The sequence below is a fragment of the Hypanus sabinus genome, chromosome 25 (assembly GCF_030144855.1).
Source record: "Hypanus sabinus isolate sHypSab1 chromosome 25, sHypSab1.hap1, whole genome shotgun sequence".
NCBI classification, from domain to species: domain Eukaryota; kingdom Metazoa; phylum Chordata; class Chondrichthyes; order Myliobatiformes; family Dasyatidae; genus Hypanus; species Hypanus sabinus.
In genome coordinates this window covers 45,460,985-45,484,110 of record NC_082730.1, presented here as the reverse complement: position 1 = coordinate 45,484,110, position 23,126 = coordinate 45,460,985, and the positions used below count along the sequence as shown (strand labels likewise).

The following is a 23,126-nucleotide window of genomic DNA, read 5'->3' as shown; positions in this document are numbered from 1 at the left end:
GAACAAAATTACAGGTAATGATCAGGTAGTAAAAACTACATAAATAGAAGGTGGGGCTTTGTAAGATAATGGTGAAAAGTGCCTTGAACAACAACATACACAAAATGCTGGTGGAACACAGCAGGCTAGGCAGCATCTATAGGGAGAAGCACTGTCGATGTTTTGTGCCGAGACCCTTCGTCAGGACTAACCGAAAGAAAAGATAGTAAGAGATTTGAAAGTAGTGGGGGGAGGGGGAAATGCGAAATGATAGAAGACTGGAAGGGGTGGGATGATGCTAAGAGCTGGAAGAGTGATACAGAGCTGGAGAAGGGAAAGGATCATGGGACGGGAGGCCTCAGGAGAAAGAAAGGTGGGGGGGGGGGGAGCACCAGAGGGAGATGGAGAACAAGCAAACAACTAAATATGTCAGGGATGGGGTAAGAAGGGGAGGAGGGGCATTAACTGAAGTTAGAGAAGTCAATGTTCATGCCATCAGGTTGGAGGCTACCCAGCCGGTATATAAGGTGTTGTTCCTCCAACCTGAGTTTGGACTCATTTTGACAATAGAGGAGGCCGTGGATACGCATATCAGAATAGGAATGGGACGTGGAATTAAAATGTGTGGCCACTGGGAGATCCTGCTTTTTCTGGCGGACCGAGTGTAGGTGTTCTGCGAAACGGTCTCCCAGTCTGCGTCAGGTCTCACCAACATATAAAAGGCCATACCGGGAGCACCGGACACAGTATACCACACCAGCTGACTCACAGGTGAACTGTCGCCTCACCTGGAAGGACTGTCTGGGGCCCTGAATGGTGGTGAGGGAGGAAGGGAGTGGACAAGGGAGTCATGTAGGGAGCAATCCCTGCGAAAAGCGGTGGGGGGAATATGTTTGGTAGTGGGATCCCGTTGGAGGTGGCTGAAGTTACGGAGAATTATATGTTGGACCTGGAGGCTGGTGGGGTGGTAGGTATGGACAAGAGGAACCCTACCCCGAGTGGGGTGGCGGGTGGATGGGGTGACGAAGGGAAGCCCTTTTGTTTAAAAAAGGAAGACATCTTCTTCGTCCTGGAAAGAAAAGCCTCATCCTGAGAGCAGATGCGGCGGAGACGGAGGAATTGTGAGAAGGGGATAACCTTTTTGCAAGAGACAGGGTGGGAAGAGGAATAGTCCAGGTAGCTGTGAGTATCTGTAGGCTTATAGTAGATTATAGTACCTTGAGCAATTTTAGACCCCCTTTATAAGAAAAGGCGTGCTGGGATTGGAGAGGGTCCAAAGGAGATTCACAGGAATTAAACATATGAGGAGCGTTTGATGGCTCTAAGCCAGTACTTGCTGAAACTTAGAAAAATGGGGGCTGGGGGGTGGATCTCACTGAAACCTGTCGAATATTGAAAGGCCTAGATAGAGTGGATGTGTCGTCTAGCGGAAGAGGCTAGGACCAGAGTATACAGCCTCAGAATAGAGGTACGTTCATTTAAAAAAGAGATTAGGAGGAACTTCATTAGCCAGAGGGTGGTGAATTGCCACAGACGGCTGTGGAGGAGGCAGGAAAATGGGGCTGAGAGAGATAATAAATCAGCCTAATTCAGCTTCTGTGTCTAATGGTCTTATGATCTAAGAACACTCTACCTTATCTCATAATCATTCTCAGTTACCTGCAAATCAACTTGATACAAGGGATCCTTCAACATCTCTGGGTCATCTTCACTGTCATCATCATAATAGTCATCATCTATTTAAAAAAAAACACACAGCACACAATTAGTAGCTTTACAAAAGTGGAGATACGTCTCTATCAAAGGTGGTGTAAGGCACTCCTTCATTCCACTAGCTTGCAGGTCACCCTTGGGCAAGGTGTAGCACCTACTTGGCTCCTGATTAGGGTCATGTGAAACAATGGGATCAGGTAGTGGATGGTTGTATATCATATGCTGGCCCATATCACAAGTCCTGGTTATGCAACCACTGATGCCAGGGGTCACCCGTCTTGTAAAGACACTGCCCAGAAAAAAATAGTGGCAAATCACCTTTGTAGAACAATCACTGTCATGGAGACGCCATGATTGCCTACGTCATACAACATGACACATGACAATGATGACCCAAGGTTAGATAACTCTACCAATAGATGATCCCAAATCTGGCTGTGAAAGGAGAAGGGTTGGGCATACAGCCAGTAAACCCACCTCATAAGACCTCATCCCTGGGAGAGGAAGTATCTTTGCCTAGAAGACATATGAAGTGGTGTGGTGAAAGGCTGATCAAGCTTTGGCCCAGGACAGAGGCCTGAGCCCCAGGAGGGATGATGGATTTAAGTAGACCCATTCTCAGATAAAACTCCATTAATCCAACATGCTCAGGAGTTTGGTGGCAGATAACTCACAGATCTCTCAGACTATTGAATGTCATTAATATATTTCATCAGAGAATGTATACAATATACAACTTGAAATTCTTACACTCTGCAGGCATCCTCGAAACAGAAACATTCCCAAATGAATGACAGAAAAAAAACTTAAGAACCCCAAAGCCCCCTGCCCCTCTCCCATGCACAAGCAGCTCCTCCCCCACTTATTCTCACATAAAGCATCAGCATTCCCACCACCCACCATGCCAGCAACAGCAAAGCCCCCGAAGAAGAGACAATGGTCTACAATACCTCAAAAACTAACTGATCACTTCAACATCCCACGTGTACTCTCTCTCAGTAACAAGGGAGAGACAGCTATCATTCCTCCACAGTGAGAGTGGAGACAACAATATGCTATTTCAGTGTTAGTCCATCTGAAGTGTTGCATTTTATTTCGAGTTCCCTGACTCAAGAATTCGCAGCAAACTCTCCCTCATTACTGAGTGCAGAGCCAGCTGACAGCCACTCACACCGTCTTCAATGTTCCAGTTTCCACTATGCTTCAGTTTGCGACACTAGTGAGAACTTGTGTCCAAAAGGTGCCTGACTTCAGGCTGAACCTGGATGTACTAAAACATTAAGTTTTTCAGTGAAGAAGGAAGTTTAAAGGGAGGGAGGTAATTTGGGGTCCAGTGAGCCAGACCATCGAATAGTTAGACTGGTGTTTTACTGATCAGTAAACAACAGCAGAAGTTTGACTGCAACAACTAAGAGAAGTTTAGATAGTCCATGGAGGGAAGGGGTATGGAGCAGGTTGACAAGACTAGGCAGAATTAAAATTCAGCAGGAACCAGATGGGCCCAATGGCCTGCTTCTCTGCTGTAGTGTCTATGACTCTAACATTGGAAACTGTAGAAATCATCTACATTTAGCCATTAAATAAAGCCCACCATCATTAACAATGCTGCATAAGAGTGCTAATTAGTGAAACGTATACACCCGGTTTAAGTTATTTTGGTAAATTCAAGCAGTCTTGCATCATCAACACTGTTATGTGCAAATGTAGAGTGCAAGGCCCAGGTCTGCTTAGGCTGTGGCTAAGAGCAGCCAAGGACCATTCGTTAACAATGCAAATATTCACCTGAATCAGCACAAGAATGAGGTAACCGATTGTCTATGATAATAAAAAATGTCAGAATGACTGGGTGCAGTTTAGAGGCAACAGAATCACAAGAGCCAATAAAATCAGCTGGGTTTTGAACTACCTTCATACAATGCTGTCGACGACTGTATCCTCTACATCTTCACTTTCATTGTAACATTCAAGATGTTATCTTCAAAGTAGAAACTATGATTAATTAAATACCTTCAAATTTTTGTAGTTTCTAACTTGCTGAAGTAGCGAAATCATTTCATTTTCACCCCTAGCCGTTACTGGCCACTCCATGTTTGAAACTGCAGTGAGCAAAACCATTCTGAACTGACTTACTGCTATTTCTTGTCAACTATCAGTGACAAAATCGCTGCTTTTTGAGCATAAACACACTTGACTAACGCTGGTTAAAATCTGTTTGGCAATAGTCTCCTGTCCCAAATAAACAAGGGGAAGGGAATTCCAGCTATTTTCTCAATTTATTTTTGTACTTTGAGTTGTCCCAAATAAATGGCTGCCCTGATTAACAATGGCCCAATTGTATTTTATTTTGTTGTTATCTTTCAGTGTCAGATTGAACATTAACAGTCAAGGGTAAATTCCTGCATCTATTTGTTTGCTAGTAACTTGTTTGGCAGTTTGTTATCGGTCTTTAAAATCAAAATAAGATTAAATTTGCATCCATCACACTAACAATTCAAGCCCTGAGTTGCAACCAATCACAGCATCTGCAGAGCTGAGAAAAAAATGAAAGAGGACAAACTGCAAGTTACCCCTTCTTTACTCGATCACATTTGTTGGATCTGACTATATAATTCTTAGATTAAACTGATTAATTGATATTTTCTTTACAGGTAAATAATCTGTTTTTATTTTATATACCGGTAATTTACTTATAGGTGGCCCCCACTTTATGAAAGTTCGCATTACGCCACTTCGTTTTTACCAAAGACCTACATTGGTACCTGTTTTCGTTAACGGAAAGAAATCTGAACAGGATTTTTGCTTTTATGAAAAAAGGCACCTACTTTAAACTTGTGTTTACCCTAAGAATGACTACCATGACCGTGAAGCCTTTGGCTAAATCTTCCCGATTCTCGTAAGTGAAACTACACTGTACATACATTATTTCTACTTTATATAGGCTGTGTATTTATCATATCATTCCTGTTTTTACAGGAATGTTAGTGCTATTTTAGGTTTTATGTGCTATTTGGTAGGTTATTTTTTTGGGTCTGGGAATGCTCAAAAATTTTTCCCATATAAATTAATGGTAATTGCTTCTTCCGTTTACACCATTTTGGTTTATAAATGGTTTAATAGGAACGCTCTACTTTCGGATAGCGGGGGGAAACCTGTAACTGCTTACTATGCTTCCCAGTGGTTGTAGTACGCATGTGTAAGTTTAATATACCTCCAGTGATTACACAGAGTATAATTTTGGAAGGCTCTGGAAGGTGGGGGAGTGATTTTTTGTTACCAGAAGGAGAAATCAATATTCATGCCATCAGGTTGGAGGCTACCCAGATGGAATATAAGGCTATGTTCCTCTACCCTGAAGGTGACCTTATCCTGGCACAAGAGTATGTCATGGACAGACATGTTGGTATGAAAATGTGGATTGGAATGAAAATGTTTGGTCTCCAGTAAGTCCTACTTTTGGAATGGAGGTGTTCAACAAAGCAGTCCACAAATTTTCAAGGAGTCTAGGCAACGTGGAGGAGGCTGCATTGGAATAGAAAGCAATAGTTGACCTCAGCAGATTCACAGGTAAAGTGCTGCCTCAGTTGGAAGAATTGTTTAGGGCCCTGAACGGAGGTGTGGGAGGAGGGAGATTAATGGGAGAGATGAATAGACAAGGGAATCAGAGGGAGTGATCCCTGGTGAAAGTGGAGAGAGGGTTGGAAGTAAAGATGTGTTTAGTGGTAGGATCCCTTTGGAGATGGTGGAAGTTGTGGAGGATGATGTGTTGGATGCAGAGGCTCATGGGGTAGTAGGCAAGGAAAAGGTGTTAAGGTGGCGAGAAGATGTAGCAAGTGCGGATGTTTGGGAAATGGAGAAGCGGGTGAGGGCAACATCTGTGGTTGAGGGAGGGTAACCCCGTTCTTTGAAGGAGGACATCTCAGATGCCCTGGTAAGGAAAGCTGCATCCTGGGGACAGATGAAGCAGAGATGAAGGAACTGAGAAAAGAGAAAATAGTATTTTTACAGGAGACAGGGCAGGAAGAGGCTTAGTCAAAATAAGTGTGGGAATTGGTAGGTTTATAAAAGATGTCAGTCAACAGTTTGTCTCCAGAGATGGAGAGAGAGACCAAGAAAAGGGAGGAAAATGTCAGAAATAATCCAAGCTAATTTAAGGGGAGGGTAGAAGTTAGAGACAAACTTGAAGAAATTGACAACCTCAGCATGGGTGCATGAAGTAGCACCAATGCAATGGAGGAGCAGCTTGGGAGCATTAACAGGAAGGCATGGAACATGGACTGTCCTACACAGCCAAAAAAAGGCAGGCATAGCTGGGGCCCATGCAGGTGCCCATGGCTACAACTCAAGTCTGCAGAAAGTAGAAGGAGCCAAAGGAAAAATTGTTGCGAGTGAGGACCAGTTCTGCCAGATGGAGGAGGCTGGTGGTGGAGGGGAACTAATTGGTTCTTTTATTGAGAAAGAAATGGTGAGCTTTAAGACCTTCTTGATAGGGGATAGGGACTGAACATCCATGGTGAAATGAGGTGGTGAGGGACAGGAAATTGAAAGTTACCGAGGAGATAGGGAGTGTGAGAAATTTCAGGGATGTAGGTGGGAAAGGACTGAACCAAGGGGAATAGATTAGAATCGAGGCGTGAGGACATGAGTTCAATGGGACTGTCAGGTTTCTGAATCATAGGAGGTAAAAGCAAACAATGTGGGGTAAGGAAACTATGAGTTTGGTGGCAGTGGATGGGAGTTCTTCAAAGTTATCGAGGTCAGTGATGGTGTCAGAGAGTTTTTTGATAGTCGGGAGTGGGGCCTTCTTCAAGGGATAGGTATAAGAAGCTGCCTGAGTGTTGCCGCCTGGCCTCAGCATGGTAGAGGTCAGTTCGCAACAATACAACAGCAGCCCTTTTATCTGCGAGTCTGAACAGATGGGATTTGAGTGGACAGAGTGGAGGGCTGTGCCTTTAGAATGGTTAATGTTCATGGAGGAGGGAGGAGTGTTGAAGTCAAGCTGGTCAAAGTCTTATCGGCAACTCTAGATGTAAAGATCCAGAGCAGGCAGAGAACAAGAGGGGGTGTCTGAGAAGATGGGAGAATGGGTCATCAGCGCAGGGTGTGGAATTCTTGCAAAAGAAGTGGTATTGGAGATGGAAGAAGAGCTCAATATTGTGGAGAGTGCAGAACTGAGATAACTGAGAAGGGGAACAAAGATAATGTATTTGCTGAGGCAGAGAGGGGAAGGTTGGAGGTAAGAGAGTTGGTGACTCTAGAGAGAGGAAGGTTGGGGTGTTTAGGAAAGGTGTGGTGGGAGGAAGATGGAGACTCCGAGGACCCAAGAGGTGATGAGGGAGGACGAGACAAGGGGCTGCAGAGTGGCGGTGAGGGAAGGGGAGCCGGGGGGGGGGCCAGTGAGGACAGTCTTGGCCTGGAGGTACTAGCAGTCGAGATTCAGGTTGGAGCCGGAGCTAGAAGCTGCACAATTTGCTGTCTGATTCGATGTCCTGATGAAAGGAAAAGGCCCTATCTCGCCATTCTGCCAGCTTCTATTATTGTGTATACTCAATACACTAGTGTATACACCACCATTAAGAATATCTACGTTCCATCAGCAGTCCGCATTTCAGGAAATCTGACCACTGTCCACCCTCCAAGCAGAGTCTAAAAAGCAAGGCAGTAGAGGTAAGGTGGTGGTCACGGAAGTGTTCGGGATTACTTTGAGACAGCGAACTGAACCATGTTCAAGAATGCATGGAACATGGAGCTTAGAAAAATAGAGGGCTATGGGTACCCTAGGTAATTTTTAAAGTAAGTACATGCTCAGCATAGCATTGTAGGCTGAAGGGCCTGCATTGTGCTGTAGGTTTTCTATGTTTCTATGATGCATCAGAGGAACTGAATGGATATTCCACGATTGCCACAGACAGTTGTGGATGTTTGTATCCATAAAATCATCCAGAGTCTTCCCTAACCAGAAGTTGTGTATGAACGTGGATGAGGAGTAAAAGATAGGGTAAATGCAAGCAGGTTTTTTTCCACTGAAGTTGGGTAGGAAAACAACTACAGATCATGGGTTAAGGGTGAAAGGTGAAATGCTTAAGGACAACATGAGGGTGCTGAGAGTGTGGAACAGTAAGTGGTGGATGTGGGTTTGATTTCAACATTCAAGATACTTGGATTGAAGGGGTGAGGAGGGTTATTGTTCCAGTGCAGGTCACTGGGACTACGCAGATTAATGGTTCGGCATGGACTAAACAAGCCAAAGGGCCTGCTTCTGTGCTGCAGTATTCTATGATTCTAACCAAGAGATCTGCAATCTGCTGAGGGCTAGGTCAGTGGTGATCAGGTCTGGTGACCAATGAAAACACAGGATCCAGGTATGACCTCCGGAAAGCCATCTCATATGTGAAAAGGCAACCCAGACACATGCATACATTGGTAATAAACTTAGAGGTACCTCATTACAGCTGAACATTTACGTAACAGAGAATCGTTGATCAGGTCTGCTCTCAGAAGATCTACCCCTCACCTCTGCTTGTGGCAATGAATTCCACAGAGTCAACACCCTCTATAAATTTTTCATCTCTGTTCTAAAGGGATGTCCTTCTATTCTGAGGCTGTACTCTGGTCATAAACTCCTCGCTATAGAAAACATCCTCTCCAAGCTCACTCTATCTAGGCCTTTCAATAAAATAGGTTTCAATGAGATTTCCCCCTCCCCCATTCTTCTAAACTCCAGTGTATACGGGTTCAGAGCCAGAAAACATACTTCAATACATTAACACTTCCATTCTCACGAACTTCCTCTGGACCCAGCACATTTTTTTCAAGTTCAGTTTATTGTCACTCAACTGTATACATGTATACCCCCAAAAACACCATTCCTATGGACCAAAGTGCACACAACACAGTACATATCACTCACACACATAACACAATACTGCAACTTAAATTAACAAATAATAAGGTGCACATACAAGTTAAAAAGTAAACTGTATAATGCTACTGGCATTTCATATGTGGTGGCAAGGAGTTCAGTAATCTTACAGCCCGGAAGAAGCTATTTCCCATTCTAACAGTTCTTGTTGATGGTTGAGGGTGGGTTCAAAGAGATTGCTGGACGAATGACAAGGGGCCCAAAACTGCTCACAGTGCTCCAAGTTCAATTTGACCAACACCTTATAAAGGCTCAGCTAAATCGCCAATTGGACCCAATGGCTGGAGTAATATGGCTGAAAGAACACTGGCTGGATTGTGGAGTGACTGTTAATTGGCCAGTTTCTGAGGTCAGAGCCGAGAAAAAAAGTGCATATGTTTGACACCCCTCCCCCATGATGGAAAGAGCCCAAGAGATAAGTGGCTACAGCATGCAGAGCAAAAATAATGTTTAATGAGATGATGACATCAGGGGCAACCTGTGCTGGAGTCCTAGGATATTCCAGAGGTAACCACAAGTACATTCCCTCCCTTCCTCTCAATGTGCGTATACCTCTCTCATCCTTCCTGACCCCCCCCTCCCCCTCTGATCCATCATATCCATCACTATTATCCATCATAGTGGATAATTTGCACGTCTAATACGCAGGTTCACAAAGTATTCCAAAAACCAACAGTTCAGGTCACATGAGGAAATCTGCAAATGCTGGAAATTCAAGCAACACACACAAAATGCTGGTGGAACGCAGCAGGCCAAGCAGCATCTATAGGGAGAAGCACTGTCGATGTTTCGGGCCGAGACCCTTCGTCAGGATTAACGAGAGGAAAGATAGTAAGAGATTTGAAAGTAGGAGGGGGAGGGGGAAATGTGAAATGATAGAAGACCAGAGGGGGTGGGGTGACCTCATTATAGGAAGAATGTGGAAGCTTTAGAGAGGATACAGAAGAGATTTACCAGGATGCTGCCTGGATCAGAAAGCATGTCTTGTAAGGAAAGGTTCAGTGAACTAGGGCTTTTGTCTTTGAAGTGAAGGAGAATGACAGATGACTTGATAAAGGTATACAAGATGATAAGAAGCATAGATTGAGTGGATAGGCAGAAATGGTTTATATGGGGTGGGGTCATTGTTTTAAGATAATTGGAGGACAGCATGGGGGGGGGGGGGGGGGTTGATGTCAGAGTTAGCTTCTTTTTTTACACATACACAGTTGTGGATGCACTGCCGGGTGTGTTAGTAGAGGCAGACACATTAGGGCAGTGGTCCCCAACTGCTACCGGGCCGTGAGAAAATGATATGATTTGGCGATATGAAACAATGAGTCAGCTGCACCTTTCCTCATTCCCTGTCACACCCGCTGTTGAACTTGAACGCATGCGAGGTCATCAGTCGCCTAAGCGCAGTGATACCCTCGCGCCAGGGATCACTGGTTGGCCTTGGATAAGATGGGCACACCGAATGTTCGTGGGGAACCCGGTGCTAAAACATTCGCAGACGACCTAATTTGGGCTCAGGGTTTCGTAAGTAGCAGAGCAGCTATCTCGCTGCGATCTACTGAAAGTCATCCCTCGAGACAAACTTTTGTTGGTCGATAGATCCTACCTACCTACAATGAGGACGGGCACATGCCTTCTCACTCTTCGCTTGGTCAGTTGCTCTCTCTGGACTGCGATTGCCGCGGCCCCGGTACGGGGACCTCCGGCCCTGACCTTGTCCTCTCACTGGTGTGTTGCAATGATTTCATATGTTCATACGAGAAAAATATGCACTGTGTGTTTAATATCCAAACTTTACTTAAAATGTTCTGATGCTATTGACTTAAGTGAGTCATAATTCACTTATCACTATATTCATGCGAGGAGAATAGAGACAAAATTGAGTGCATTAGCCGCTTATAAGTGACTTATCACCTATATTCCAGTCGTGATTAACACCCCCACCCCACACAGTCCGCAAGAATATTGTCGATATTAAACAGGTCCATGGTGCAAAAAAGGTTGGTGACCCTTGCATTAGGAACATTTAAGAAACTTCAAAAGGCACATGGATAGTAGAAAAATGGAGGGCTATGTAGAAAGGAAGAGTTAGATTGATCTTAAAGTAGGTTAAAAGATCAGCACAATCTTGTACTGTGCTGTAGTGCTCTATGTTACTGAATCCTGTTGACTCCATTTCTGGAGTACCGCATACAGCATTGAACTTTCTAGTTGACGAAGGATGTAGGCTTAGGCCTGCAATGGATAGAAATATAGGGAAGTGAGGCTATGAGCCACACAAGTTTAGAAGAATGTAAAGGTCTTTCACTGAAACATCCTAATACAGTGCATTCCGGTTAACTGGTTAATCAGGCCAGCTGCCTATTTGGGACAACTCTTAAAAAAAACAAAAACAAATTGAGAAAATAGTCAGGATTCCCTTTGTTTATTTGGGACATTATGCCACTTAATTGGGTAGACTGTTGCCAGACAGCTTCTAACTAATGTCAGTCGTGTGGCCATTAGATACTATATCACACTGAGAGCAAACAGCTTATAAACAGCATCAGTTGCATGTATTTGTGTTCAAAAAGCAGTTAACTGCTTTGCTCGCTCTTCTTTCAAGCATTCAGGCTTGGAGATGCCAGAAATAGCCGGGAGTAACAAGTAATGAACAACAAAGAATTTAAAGGCATTGACAATCATCTTGAATTTACAATGGCAATGAAGATTTGGAAGATACCATTGCCAAAAACATTGCTTTAAGGGAGCCTTTTATCTAGGTGCTTGCGCTGATTTTGTTCATTTATAGTCAAAGAATACACTGGATTGATTCCTCTGTTAAATAACTATTAGGAACTAACAGTTTTATAGTACTGTAGTAGCACTGGTCGCATTCTATTTTGTTCTATATTTCATTTAAATACATAATTTGTTACTCAGTTAAAAAAGATAGCTTGCCTTTTTATACCCTTTTAACTATTCCCATGAAACTTCAGCTATTTGGGACAGCTGCTTAATTAGACCAAAATGGGGACACTGGTCCCAATGTGTCTCCATTAACTTGAATCCAGTGTATTCCATCTTGAGCAAGAACCTAAAACCGTAGGATCAGTATTTAAAAATGAGGGGTTACCCACTTAAGACATTCCTCTCCATGGATGCTGCCTGACCTGCTGAGTTTGTCCAGCATTTTGTGTGCGTTACTCCAGAGCTCCAGCATCAGCAGAATCTCTTCTGTTGTAAATTTTACTTTGCTTTCTTTGGAACTCAGATGGTTGAGTAAGCAGAGTCCCTGGAATGACACTGGTGTGAATGCAGAGCTGGGGTTATGGTCAGATCAGCCATGACTTCACTAAATGGTGGGAAAAACCTGAATGAGCCATATTGTGTCTTCCTGCTACCAGATTACTGTGATTAATGATAGCTTAGCATTATTTGTTGCATGTACATCAAAACATTGAAATATACAATCAAATGTGTCACTCGCACCAGATCAAATCAGCAAGGTTGTTCACAAATGTCACCATGCTTCCGGCACCAACATAGCATTCCCACAGCTCAGAAACCCCAAAACCTACACCTTTGGAATCTGGGAAGAAACCCACATGATCACGGGGAGAATGCACAAAATCCATACATACAACACAAGGATTGAACACCAATCTGGTGCTGTAATAGTGACACATTAAACAGTATAGGTCTGAACACTGGGGATGTTAGCCTGAGAGAAGATGCTGATGTTGGTTATCTCACCAGCAATTCTGATAGATTAGGAAGTTTAGGGATAGATGTTTAAATTCCCCAACCAGACTGCGCTAACTGCTATGTTACTGTGCTGCTACTCTGTCAGCATCACATGGAAACTAAAAGAGGATCCTATATAAAGAAAAAAAAACTCTAGTGATTCAAAAGCATATATGAATGATTTATAAAACTTCTTACCATATCTAATGCTTCCTCCTGTGTTCAGCAGGTCAGATAACAGCTGTCCAGATAGTCCTTCGTCATCATCCTCATCATCATCTTCATCTTGGTCCTCCCACATATCATTAGCATCATCTAAATACACAAGACAAAGAACTCAAGTTCACAGTAAACTTATAATCAAAATCCATGTATGTCTCCAAATACTACCATGAGATTTATTTTCCTGCAGGGATTCACAGTAGAACAAAGAAATATAAGAAAACAAAAAACAACAAAGACAAACAAACAACCAATACTCAAAAGAAGACAATCATTGCAAATACAAGATAATAATGATTGATAAATTGACAGATGGATGGATAGATAACACTAAGAAAATGAGTTGTAGAAAGTGAGTTTGTAGATTGTGGAATCTGTTCAAAGTTGAGGTGAGTGAAGTTATCCATACTGGTTCAGAAGCCCGAAGGTTGTAAGGTAATAAATGTTCTATGGGTGAGTCAGGCAGGTGGGGTAAATGTAAAAGCACGAGGCAGAGGTCAGGGAGAAAGGGGGCAATGGTACTTGAAAAAAAGGGGGAGGATTTGATCCAGATTACCTTCATTCCACTCAGCTGCATTGGATTGCCGGGAGCTGTTTGCCTCCATGACACTGGCGAGTTCACCGATTACCAACTTAAAGAGTTTAACCAGTAGCGGAATATCTGTCCATTGCTCTGGGTCTGTTGAAACCAAAACAAGCAAAAAGGACCTCATGCTGAGAACTAGGAACATGATTTAGGAGCTCTGTCAGATGCATCTTCGCTCCAACCGCAACAAGAAGGATTTTCCAGTGGTCAACCATTTTAATTCCACTGCCCATTCCCATTTTAACCTGTCAGTCCATGGCCTCCTCTATGGCCATGATGAGGCCACTCACTCTCAGGTTGAAAGAGCAACACCTCATATTCCATCTGGATAACCTCCAATCTAACAGCACGAACATCTGTTAGATTTCTTTAACTTCTGGTAATTCTTCCTCCTCCCTTTTTCCATTCCCCATTCTGAATGCCCCTCTCACCCCCTTCCCTTCTCACCTGCTCATTACTAACCTCTGGTTCCTTTTCTCTCATGGTCCACTTTCCTCTCTTATATCAGATGCTTTCTTCAGCCCTTTACCTTTACCACCAATCACTTCATTCCTCTCACCCCCACTCACCTGGCTCCACTTTACACCTTCCGGCTTGTACTCCCCTCCCTTCCCCCCACCTTCCTATTCTGGCTTCTGCCCCCTTTCCAGTTCTGAAGAAAGGTCTAGGCACGAAACATTGACTGTATATCTATTTCCATCAATACTGCTTGACCTGATGAGTTCCTCCAATTTCTTATTAGTGTTACAAGTCTTAGGAATCAAGAAATATAACCAGCTTTGCAGAAGAATGAGAATATTTAAGAACTGCTTGATAAACTGGTTCTCTTTAAACAGCAAATGGATTGCACTGTGGGAAAAATAATTTAACCATGAAGAAGAGCAGTTTCACTAAAGGACTGGAGATATCTAAAACATTCTTAGCAACAGGTGAGGTATCAGAGGATTGGAGGACAGCAATGTTGTTCTGCTGTTTAAGAAAAAAAAACAGAAATTACAGATCAGTGAGTCTGACACGAGAAGTTGAAAAGTTATTGGATGCTGTTCTAAGGGATTAGATATATAAGTATTTGGATAGTCTGGAGGGTTGTCAGTGGTTACTGCTGGATATCGAAAGGATGTAGAACTGGGCTGAGAAGTAGCAGATGGAGTTCAACCCAGATAAGTGTGAAGTAGTTCATTTCGATAGGTCAAAATTGAGAACAGCGTATAATATTAATGGTAAGACACTTGGCAATGTGGAGGATCAGCAAGGTCTTGGGGTCCATGTCCATAGGACATTCAAAGCTGCTGAGCAGGTTGAGTGTTGTTAAGAAGGCTTATGGTGTGCTGGCCTTCGTCTACCGCGGGATTGAGTTCAAGAGCCGTGAGGTAATGTTACAGTTATACAGACCTTAGCTAGACACCACTGCGTTCAGTTCTGGTCACCTCACTACAGGAAGGATATGGATACTATAGAGAAAGTGCAGTGGAGAGTGTGCCTATGACAATAGGTTGAGTGAACTTGGCCTTTTCCCCATGAAACAACGGAGGATGAGAGGTGACCTGACGGTTACCAGGAAATTTGAAGGCAAGGCAGTGAATGTTGTCTGCGTGAACTTTAGTAAGGCATTTGACAAGGTCCTGCTTGGGAGGCTAATCAAGAAGGTTCAGCCATTTGGCATTCAAGATGAAGTATTAAACTGGATTAGGAGGAGCCACAGAATGGTAGTAGATGGTTGCCTCTCTGACTGGAGGCCTGTGACTAGCAGTGCGACAGGGATCAGTGCTGGGTCCTTTCTTGTTTATGATCTACATCAATGATCTGGGTGATAATGTGGTTAACTGGATCAGTAAATTTGCAGATGACACCAAGAAAGAGGTTGTAGTGTATAATGAGGAAGGCTATCATGGCTTGCAGAGGGACTTGGACCAGCTGGAAAAAGGTCTTAAAAATGGCAGATGAAATTTAAGTGTAAAGAGGGTTTCTTCTTTTTGTTAACTAGCAGGAATGCTAATTTACTGATAACGAGAATGGTATTCCTTTGTAAAACAAATGGGGATTAATGTTCTTTCTTCTGAGTCTGTAAGCTTTTGTTGACGGGCTTTTGGGCAGATCGGCACGAGGGGGTCGAGAGAGAGGACGCAATGCTCTAAGCTGGGCGAGGATCGGACCCCAAAGGGGGGTCCGAGGCCGGGAGATTCTCCGAGGGGGGGGGGAATGAAGCTAGATGTGCTTGGTTGATCACTCGGAGGGTCCTGAGCTGTTTGGAGAGTCCGAGGAGTTCGGAGGGTCCTGAGCTGCGAGTCGAGGAGTTCGGAGGGGATCGAATGGTGGCCAGAAGACTTCAGAAATTGAGCTCCAACGGCTGTGCACGAAGTGGTTTGGACTTTGATAAGTTTGGCGCCTTTTCTTTAATTTTCTCTTCATATATACTGTATCGTTATTAATCACAGTTATAGTAACCTTTATAAATTGTACTCATTTAATCGCATATGGTGTACTGTCTGTTTTTGGGTGAGGCGGGGACATCACACAGCATCCACACCAGCTGATTACCCAGTTTGGCGGGGCAGAAGGCTGCTCCCCCTAGACGAAATGAGCTGAGCGAGCCTGAGGCGACCCAGGGGGTTACATTGTGGGGTGCTCGTCCGGGATTGATTTCTGTGGAAGCTGTGTGATCACCCTCTTTAAATTGTGTCTGCGGCGAAGAGCTGGGGTGCGATTGCTGGTTATCACTGCATGTGTGTTGGGTGGGTGGCTGCTGTTGGTAGCCTGGAGGTCATTGTTCGAGTTCCAACTAGTGCTGACGAAATGGTGGTGGGACCATGGGTTGTCCGTACTGTTTGGAGAGTGAGGAGTGACAGGTTGGGATGTTTCAGCGGTGGTGAGCTCCGCCCGGTTGTTGGAATAACGTCCAGCCCTAAAGGGGCGGAGGTGTGGGCGGAGCAGACCCCTCAGTTGTTGGGTGAGTGGCAGTGCTTGGCTGAGGAAAAGCGACAGGGACGGGTTGAAAGTTTGAGTAGGCAGGCTGGTAACTTTGTTAGATCTGTCGGGCGCAATTACCTCAAAGTGACAGCTGCCAGTTCTGGGAAAGTGTGGGAAAATGAATGTGGTTTGACTGGAAGTCAAATGCCGCAGCTGGGGGGCTTATCATATCCGTGGCAGGAGATTGGTGGGAAGTTTTAGGGTATCCCTTTTTGCCTAGGGGGGCAGATAAATTGCTTGTGGTGCAAAGGGGATCTGTCAAGGGGATCAGTTGTTCCGTTGATTCGAGAGGTGTCGGGAAACTTAGAGGAGGCCCAGTGGGGGAACGGCTTGTGGTCTCTGGGGGAGCACGTTCCCAGCAATGTACCAAGGAACTCCCGAAAGGAGCAGACCCTATTCCTGAAGGCTTAGAGGGGCCATGCGCACAGGTGTTGTTACGGATGGATGGAAGTCAAGTTAAAGCCATCCTCGGCACCGGGGCGCCGGTGAAGTTGCTGTACAGTTTGTTTCATAACCGTTATTGGAAGCATTTACCCTTGACAACATTGAGGACACTGGAGATTCGGGGTACCAGTGCCGGTGATTATCCAGACAACGGTTGTTGGTCAGTGAAAATGGAGTTCTTAGAGGCAAATGTGGAGGAGACTGAGGTTCATGAATCATTAATGCTGATGTGTCCGGACCCTGTTGAGACGGGCAGCATTTCTGTTCTAGAGAGAACCAATATCCTGCTGGTGCGCTTGGGGGCCTGCCCGGAGGAGGCGGGTGAGCGCTGTTTGGAGGCATTGTCGATGCACCCAGGGTTTCGAGCTGCTTTTGCGGACGTGTGTAGCAGCATTGGGCCGATACCGAATTCAAACAAGAGCCAGTGGTGGGACGGCCTGGGGGAAGTATCTGATGGTGAGACCCTCTTCGTGGACGCTGCGAAATACCACAAGGGAGGGGAGTTGACTGCTGAAGACACCTCGGAGAGAGAGAGGTTGCGGCGACTGGCCCCTACAGCCGTGGAAGATGTAGGCAGCGTATGTATGGATTATATTGCGTTGAAGAGGCGCACTGTCAGTGACCAGAATATGGCCCTGAGGGCCAGAGAGGCGATGGCCTGTATGAGTGGTGTGAAGTGGTTTAAGGTGCTGGATCTGAGGAGTGGATGTTGCCAGATCCCGATGAGTGGGGCCAACAAGGAGAAGACGGCCGTTATAAATTCCCTAGGAGTCTTCGGGTCCGAAAAGATGCAACAGGGCATATCTGGAGCCCTTGCAACCTTCCTGCGGGGCAGGTGGAAGACCATAGGGGATGTGGAGGCGTTTGGAGTTTTGGTGTATGTGGATGATCTCTTGGTGTTTGGATTTGCCTCAGGAGAATATGAAGTGAGGTCGTTGCAGGAGCAGCTGAGAACTACCGAGTTAAAGTGTTTTCGGGACACGTGCCAGGGCTGGCGAAGGTCGCAGCTCGTGAGAGACTGTCTCTACGGAATCAAGTTTGAAATGAAGACGGAGAGACTGGAGAAAGTGATCTGGAACCATTCGGAAGACTTACAAGTTGGAGAGAATGAAGAAAGTTGTCTGACTGAGGGTAATAGCAAACTGAGAACCCGGAGAGGGGAGTTTGCAGAGGTGAAGAAATTACAGACGAATCTCAGAAGAGAGAAGCGGAAGCTTGAAGGGAACCTGAAGAAGACCATCGACAGTTCAAATGAAGTGCAAAACCTGAAAGTTGATCTGGAAGAAGTCATGAGGAAGAAAAAGCTGGAGAGAAGTGCAGTGAATACTGAACAGGAGGCTGAAGAGACTGCGGGAGCAGTGCAGGCCACGTGTTTCCGTTTGGAGAAGATCAAACAGCAGCTACCGATCACAGGAATGAGGAAGAATACAGATTCGATGGATGATGTGCTGGATGTGTGGTACATGCTGCCTTTTGCTGACTTTCCCTCGATTGAGGAAGAGACCTTTGGCCCTTCTCCCATTGAGTCAGGTGTAGCGGGGAGGGTTAGCTGAGTGCAGTGTGGGGCATGAGTGAGAGGTTGAGAGAGGAGTTGGTAGTGGGCCCAAGGTATCCCCAGTTGTGTCCGAGCCTGAAGGGTTTAGGTGAGGGGGTACGGAGGCCTCAGAAGGGTTAGGGAACTCCCAGATAGTTGGCCTAAGTAGCGCCTGAGGAACAGGGCGTGAGGGTTACTGTGTGGGGAGAAGATGTCACTGTTTGTGCTTGGGTTACGGTGTGTTGGCAGGAAAGGTGGCGAGTTATTTAGTAGTCATGAGGACATGACTTTTATTTGGTGGAGGGAGAGTGTAAAGAGGGTTTCTTCTTTTTGTTAACTAGCAGGAATGCTAATTTACTGATAACGAGAATGGTATTCCTTTGTAAACCAAATGGGGATTAATGTTCTTTCTTCTGAGTCTGTAAGCTTTTGTTGACGGGCTTTTGGGCAGATCGGCACGAGGGGGTCGAGAGAGAGGACGCAATGCTCTAAGCTGGGCGAGGATCGGACCCCAAAGGGGGGTCCGAGGCCGGGAGATTTTCCGAGGGGGGGGGGGGGGAATGAAGCTAGATGTGCTTGGTTGATCACTCGGAGGGTCCTGAGCTGTTTGGAGAGTCCGAGGAGTTCGGAGGGTCCTGAGCTGCGAGTCGAGGAGTTCGGAGAGGATCGAATGGTGGCCAGAAGACTTCAGAAATTGAGCTCCAACGGCTGTGCACGAAGTGGTTTGGACTTTGATAAGTTTGGCGCCTTTTCTTTAATTTTCTCTTCATATATACTGTATCGTTATTAATCACAGTTATAGTAACCTTTATAAATTGTACTCATTTAATCGCATATGGTGTACTGTCTGTTTTTGGGTGAGGCGGGGACATCACACAGCATCCACACCAGCTGATTACCCAGTTTGGCGGGGCAGAAGGCTGCTCCCCCTAGACGAAATGAGCTGAGCGAGCCTGAGGCGACCCAGGGGGTTACATAAGGCTGACAAGTGTGAGGTGCTGCACTTTGGTAGGTAGGGTAGTAAAATGTTAAGACACTGAGCAGTGTGGTAGAATAAAGGGATCTGGGAATACAGGTCCATAATTCCTTGAAAGAGACGTCACAGGTAGATAGGGTCATATAGAAAGCTTCTGGCACAGTTGCCTTCATAAATCAATGTTTTGAGCACAGGAGAAGGGATGTTATGTTGAAGTTCAATTGGTGAGGCATAATTTGGGGTATTTGGTGCAGTTTTGGTCACCTACATACAGGAAAAATGTAAATAAGGTTGAAAGAATACAGAGAAAATTTACAAAGACGTTGCTGGGTCTGGAAGACCTGAGTTAAAACAAAAGATTGAAGGACTTTATTCCTTAAACATACAAGATTGGGAGGAGATTTGGAGACAAGATAAATGCAAGCTGGCTTTTTCCACTAAGGTTGGGTAGGACTACAACTAGAGGTCATGGACTAGTTGGGCCAAAGGGCCCGTTTCTGTGTTTTACTTTTCTACAAATTTTATCACATCCCTTTTCTCCCAATAACTTGCGCAAAGATGAAGCCCTCAACCTCATCTTCACCTACTCCTTTTCCATTAATCATGGAAGCACATGGCATTTGACGATTTATCAGTAAGGACACAGGAAAATGTACAATTTTGACAAGACCTGAATTTTTGCAAAAGGTCAAACAGGTTCTCTGCAACTCAGAAGAATGACGGGAGATTTGATGGAGGTATACAAAATAATAAGGGGTGTCAATAGAGTAAATGCAAGCAGGGCTTTTCCACAGAGATTGGGTGAGACTAGAATTAGAAGTCATAGGTTAAGGGCAAAATATTTCAGGGGAAGCTGAGGGGAAACCTTTGCTCGGAGGGTGGTGAGAGTGTGGAACAAGCTTTCAGCAGAAATGAGAAATGGAGAAATTCGATGGCAACATTTAAAATAAATTTAGAAAGGTACATGGATGAGAGGGGTACGAAGGGCTATGGTCCAGGCATGAGTTGATGGGACTAAGCGGAATAATAGCTTGGCAAGGACTAGATGGTCCAAAGAGCCTGTTTCGGTGCTACAGTGTTCTATGACTATATGAACTACTCTATGGGATGTGTGCCATTTGACAGAGCAGAAACAGGCCCTTCAGCCCAATCTGTTAATGGCAACCAGCAGGTACCCATATAACCATATAACAATTACAGACCAGGAACAGGCCATCCTGGCCCTTCTACTCCGTGCCGAAAGCTTACTCTCACCTAGTCCCACCTACCTGCACTCAGCCCATAACCCTCCATTCCTTTCCTGTCCATATACCTATCCAATTTTACTTTAAATGACAGTATCAAACCTGCTTCTACCACTTCGACTGGAAGCTCATTCCACACAGCTACCACTCTCTGAGTAAAGAAATTCCCCCTCGTGTTACCCCTAAACTTTTGCCACCTAGCTCTCAGCTCATGTCCTGTTGTTTGAATCTCCCCTACTCTCAAAAGCCTATCCACGTCAACTCTATCTATCCCCCCTCATAATTTTAAATACCTCTATCAAGTCCCCCCTCAACCTTCTACATCCAAAGGATGAAGACCTAACTTGTTCAACCTTTCTCTGTAACATTACATCCCAACTCCTATACTCAATGCTCTGATTTATAAAGGTCAGCATACCAAAAGCTTTCTTCACCACCCTATCCACATGAGATTCCTTCAGGGAACTATGCACCATTATTCCTAGATCACTCTGTTTTACTGCATTCTTCAATGCCCTACCATTGACCATGTATGTCCTATTCGGATTATTCCTACCAAAATGTAGCACCTCACACTTATCAGCATTAAACTCCATCTGCTATCTTTCAGCCCACTCTTCTTAATTGGCCTAAATCTCTCTGCAAGCTTTGAAAATCTACTTCATTATCCACACCACCACCTCTCTTAGTATCATCTGCATACTTACTAATCCAATTTACTACCCCATCATCCAGATCATTAATGTATATGACAGACAACATTGGACCCAGTACAGATCCCTGAGGTACACCACTTGTCACCGGCCTCCAACCTGACAAACAGTTACCCACCACTACTCTCTGGCATCTCCCATCTAGCCACTGTTGAATCTAGTTTACTACTTCAATAGTAACACCTAAAGATTGAACGTTCCTAACTAACCTTCTGTGAGGAACCTTGTCAAAGGCCTTACTGAAGTCCATATACACAACATCCACTGCTTTACCCTCGTCAACTTTCCCCGTAACCTCTTCAAAAAATTCACTAAGATTTGTCAAACATAACCTTCCAAGCACAAATCCATGTTGACTGTTCCTAATCAGACCCTGTCTATCCAGATAATTATATATACAATCTCTAAGAATACTTTCCATTAATTTACCCACCACTGACGTCAAACTTACAGACCTATAATTGCTAGGTTTACTCTTAGAACCCTTTTTAAACAACGGAACAAGATTAGCGATACGCCAATCATCCGGCACCATCCCCGTTTCTAATGACATTTGAAATATTTCTGTCAAAGCTCCTGCTACTTTTACACTTAACTTCCTTCAAGGTCCTAGGGAATATCCTGTCAGGACCCGGAGATTTATCCGCTTTTATATTCCTTAAAAGCACCAGCACTTCCTCCTCTTTAATCGTCATAGTTTCCTTAACTTCCCTACTTGTTTCCCTTATCTTACACAATTCAATATCCTTCTCCTTAGTGAATACCGAAGAAAAGAAATTGTTCAAAATCTCCCCCATCTCTTTCGGCTCCACACATAGCTGTCCACTTTGATTCTCTAAGGGACCAATTTTATCCCTCGCTATCCGTTTGCTACTAATATAGCTGTAGAAACCCTTTGGATTAACTTTCACCTTACTTGCCAAATCAAACTCGTATCTTTTAGCTTTTCTAATTTCTTTCTTAAGATTCTTTTTACATTCTTTATATTTCTCAAGCACCTCATTTACTCCATGCTTCCTATATTTATTGTAGATCTCTCTCTTTTTCCGAACCAAGTTTCCAATATCCCTTGAAAACCATGGCTCTCTCAAACTTTTAACCTTTCCTTTCAACCTAACAGGAACATAAAGATTCTGTACCCTCAAAATTTCACCTTTGAATCACCGCCATTTCTCTATTACATCCTTCCCATAAAACAAATTGTCCCAATCCACTCCTCCTAAATCCTTTCGCATCTCCTCAAAGTTAGCCTTTCTCCAATCAAAAATATCAACCATGAGTCCAGTCCTATCCTTCTCCATAATTATATTGAAACTAAAATTCTTATCATCTACACACACAATTCCAAACACATGGCCCTGCCGTTTCTAATGCTCATCTGAACACTGAATGGTCTCCACAGCCTATGTACTCACTCTCAAAGTCTCTGCAATTCATATTCTCAGTAGTATTCAGTTACTTTTTAAAATTATTTACACGATTTATTTACACGACTTTTGTTTAGTCATGGTTATGTATTGTTTTTCATAAATTCCATTGTATTTATTTTTCTGTAAAGGCCAGTAAGAAAATGAACTCCAGTGATGTATATGGTGACATATACATTCTTTGACAATAAATTTATTTTTAATGTTTAAAAACAATCTAAATACATCTTAAACATTGGCAGTAGCTACCTCCAGCATACCCTTAGGCGGTATGTTACAAATTTCAACCGTCATCTGGATGAAAATATTCTTCAAATACTCTCAACATCTATTTCTCTTTCTCTGGACCAAAACCTTTGGCTTATAGGCAGCTCTTAAGAGGAACATTCTCACTCTCTGCCTTCTCTACGCCTCTCTGAATTTTATATGCCTGAATTAGATCACTCCTCAGCCAAAGCAAATGGACTCAGAATAACACACACTCAAAATGCTGGAAAACTTTAGTACGTTAGGCAGAATCTATGGAAATGAATACACAACCAATGTTTCAAGCTGAGACCCTTCATCAGGACAGGAAAGGAGGGGGAAAGACACCAGACAAAAGGGGGTGGGGGTGGGGAAGGAGAACTAGCTAGAAAGTGATAGGTGATACCAAGCGGATAGGAAAGATAAAGAAGAGATG

General features: G+C 44.2%; 1 protein-coding gene across 1 annotated transcript in view; it reads right to left on the bottom strand.

Annotated features, from left to right (window-relative positions):
• Positions 1-23,126, bottom strand: part of ipo9 (importin 9) — a 149,990-nt gene that overhangs the window by 3,950 nt on the left and 122,914 nt on the right. Inside the window, exons 21-23 of the mRNA XM_059950510.1 lie at positions 13,110-13,232; positions 12,530-12,646; positions 1,639-1,715 (exon numbers count right to left, since the gene is read on the bottom strand). Of these exons, the coding sequence (XP_059806493.1) occupies positions 1,639-1,715; positions 12,530-12,646; positions 13,110-13,232 (317 nt within the window). The remainder of the gene's footprint in view (positions 1-1,638; positions 1,716-12,529; positions 12,647-13,109; positions 13,233-23,126) is intronic.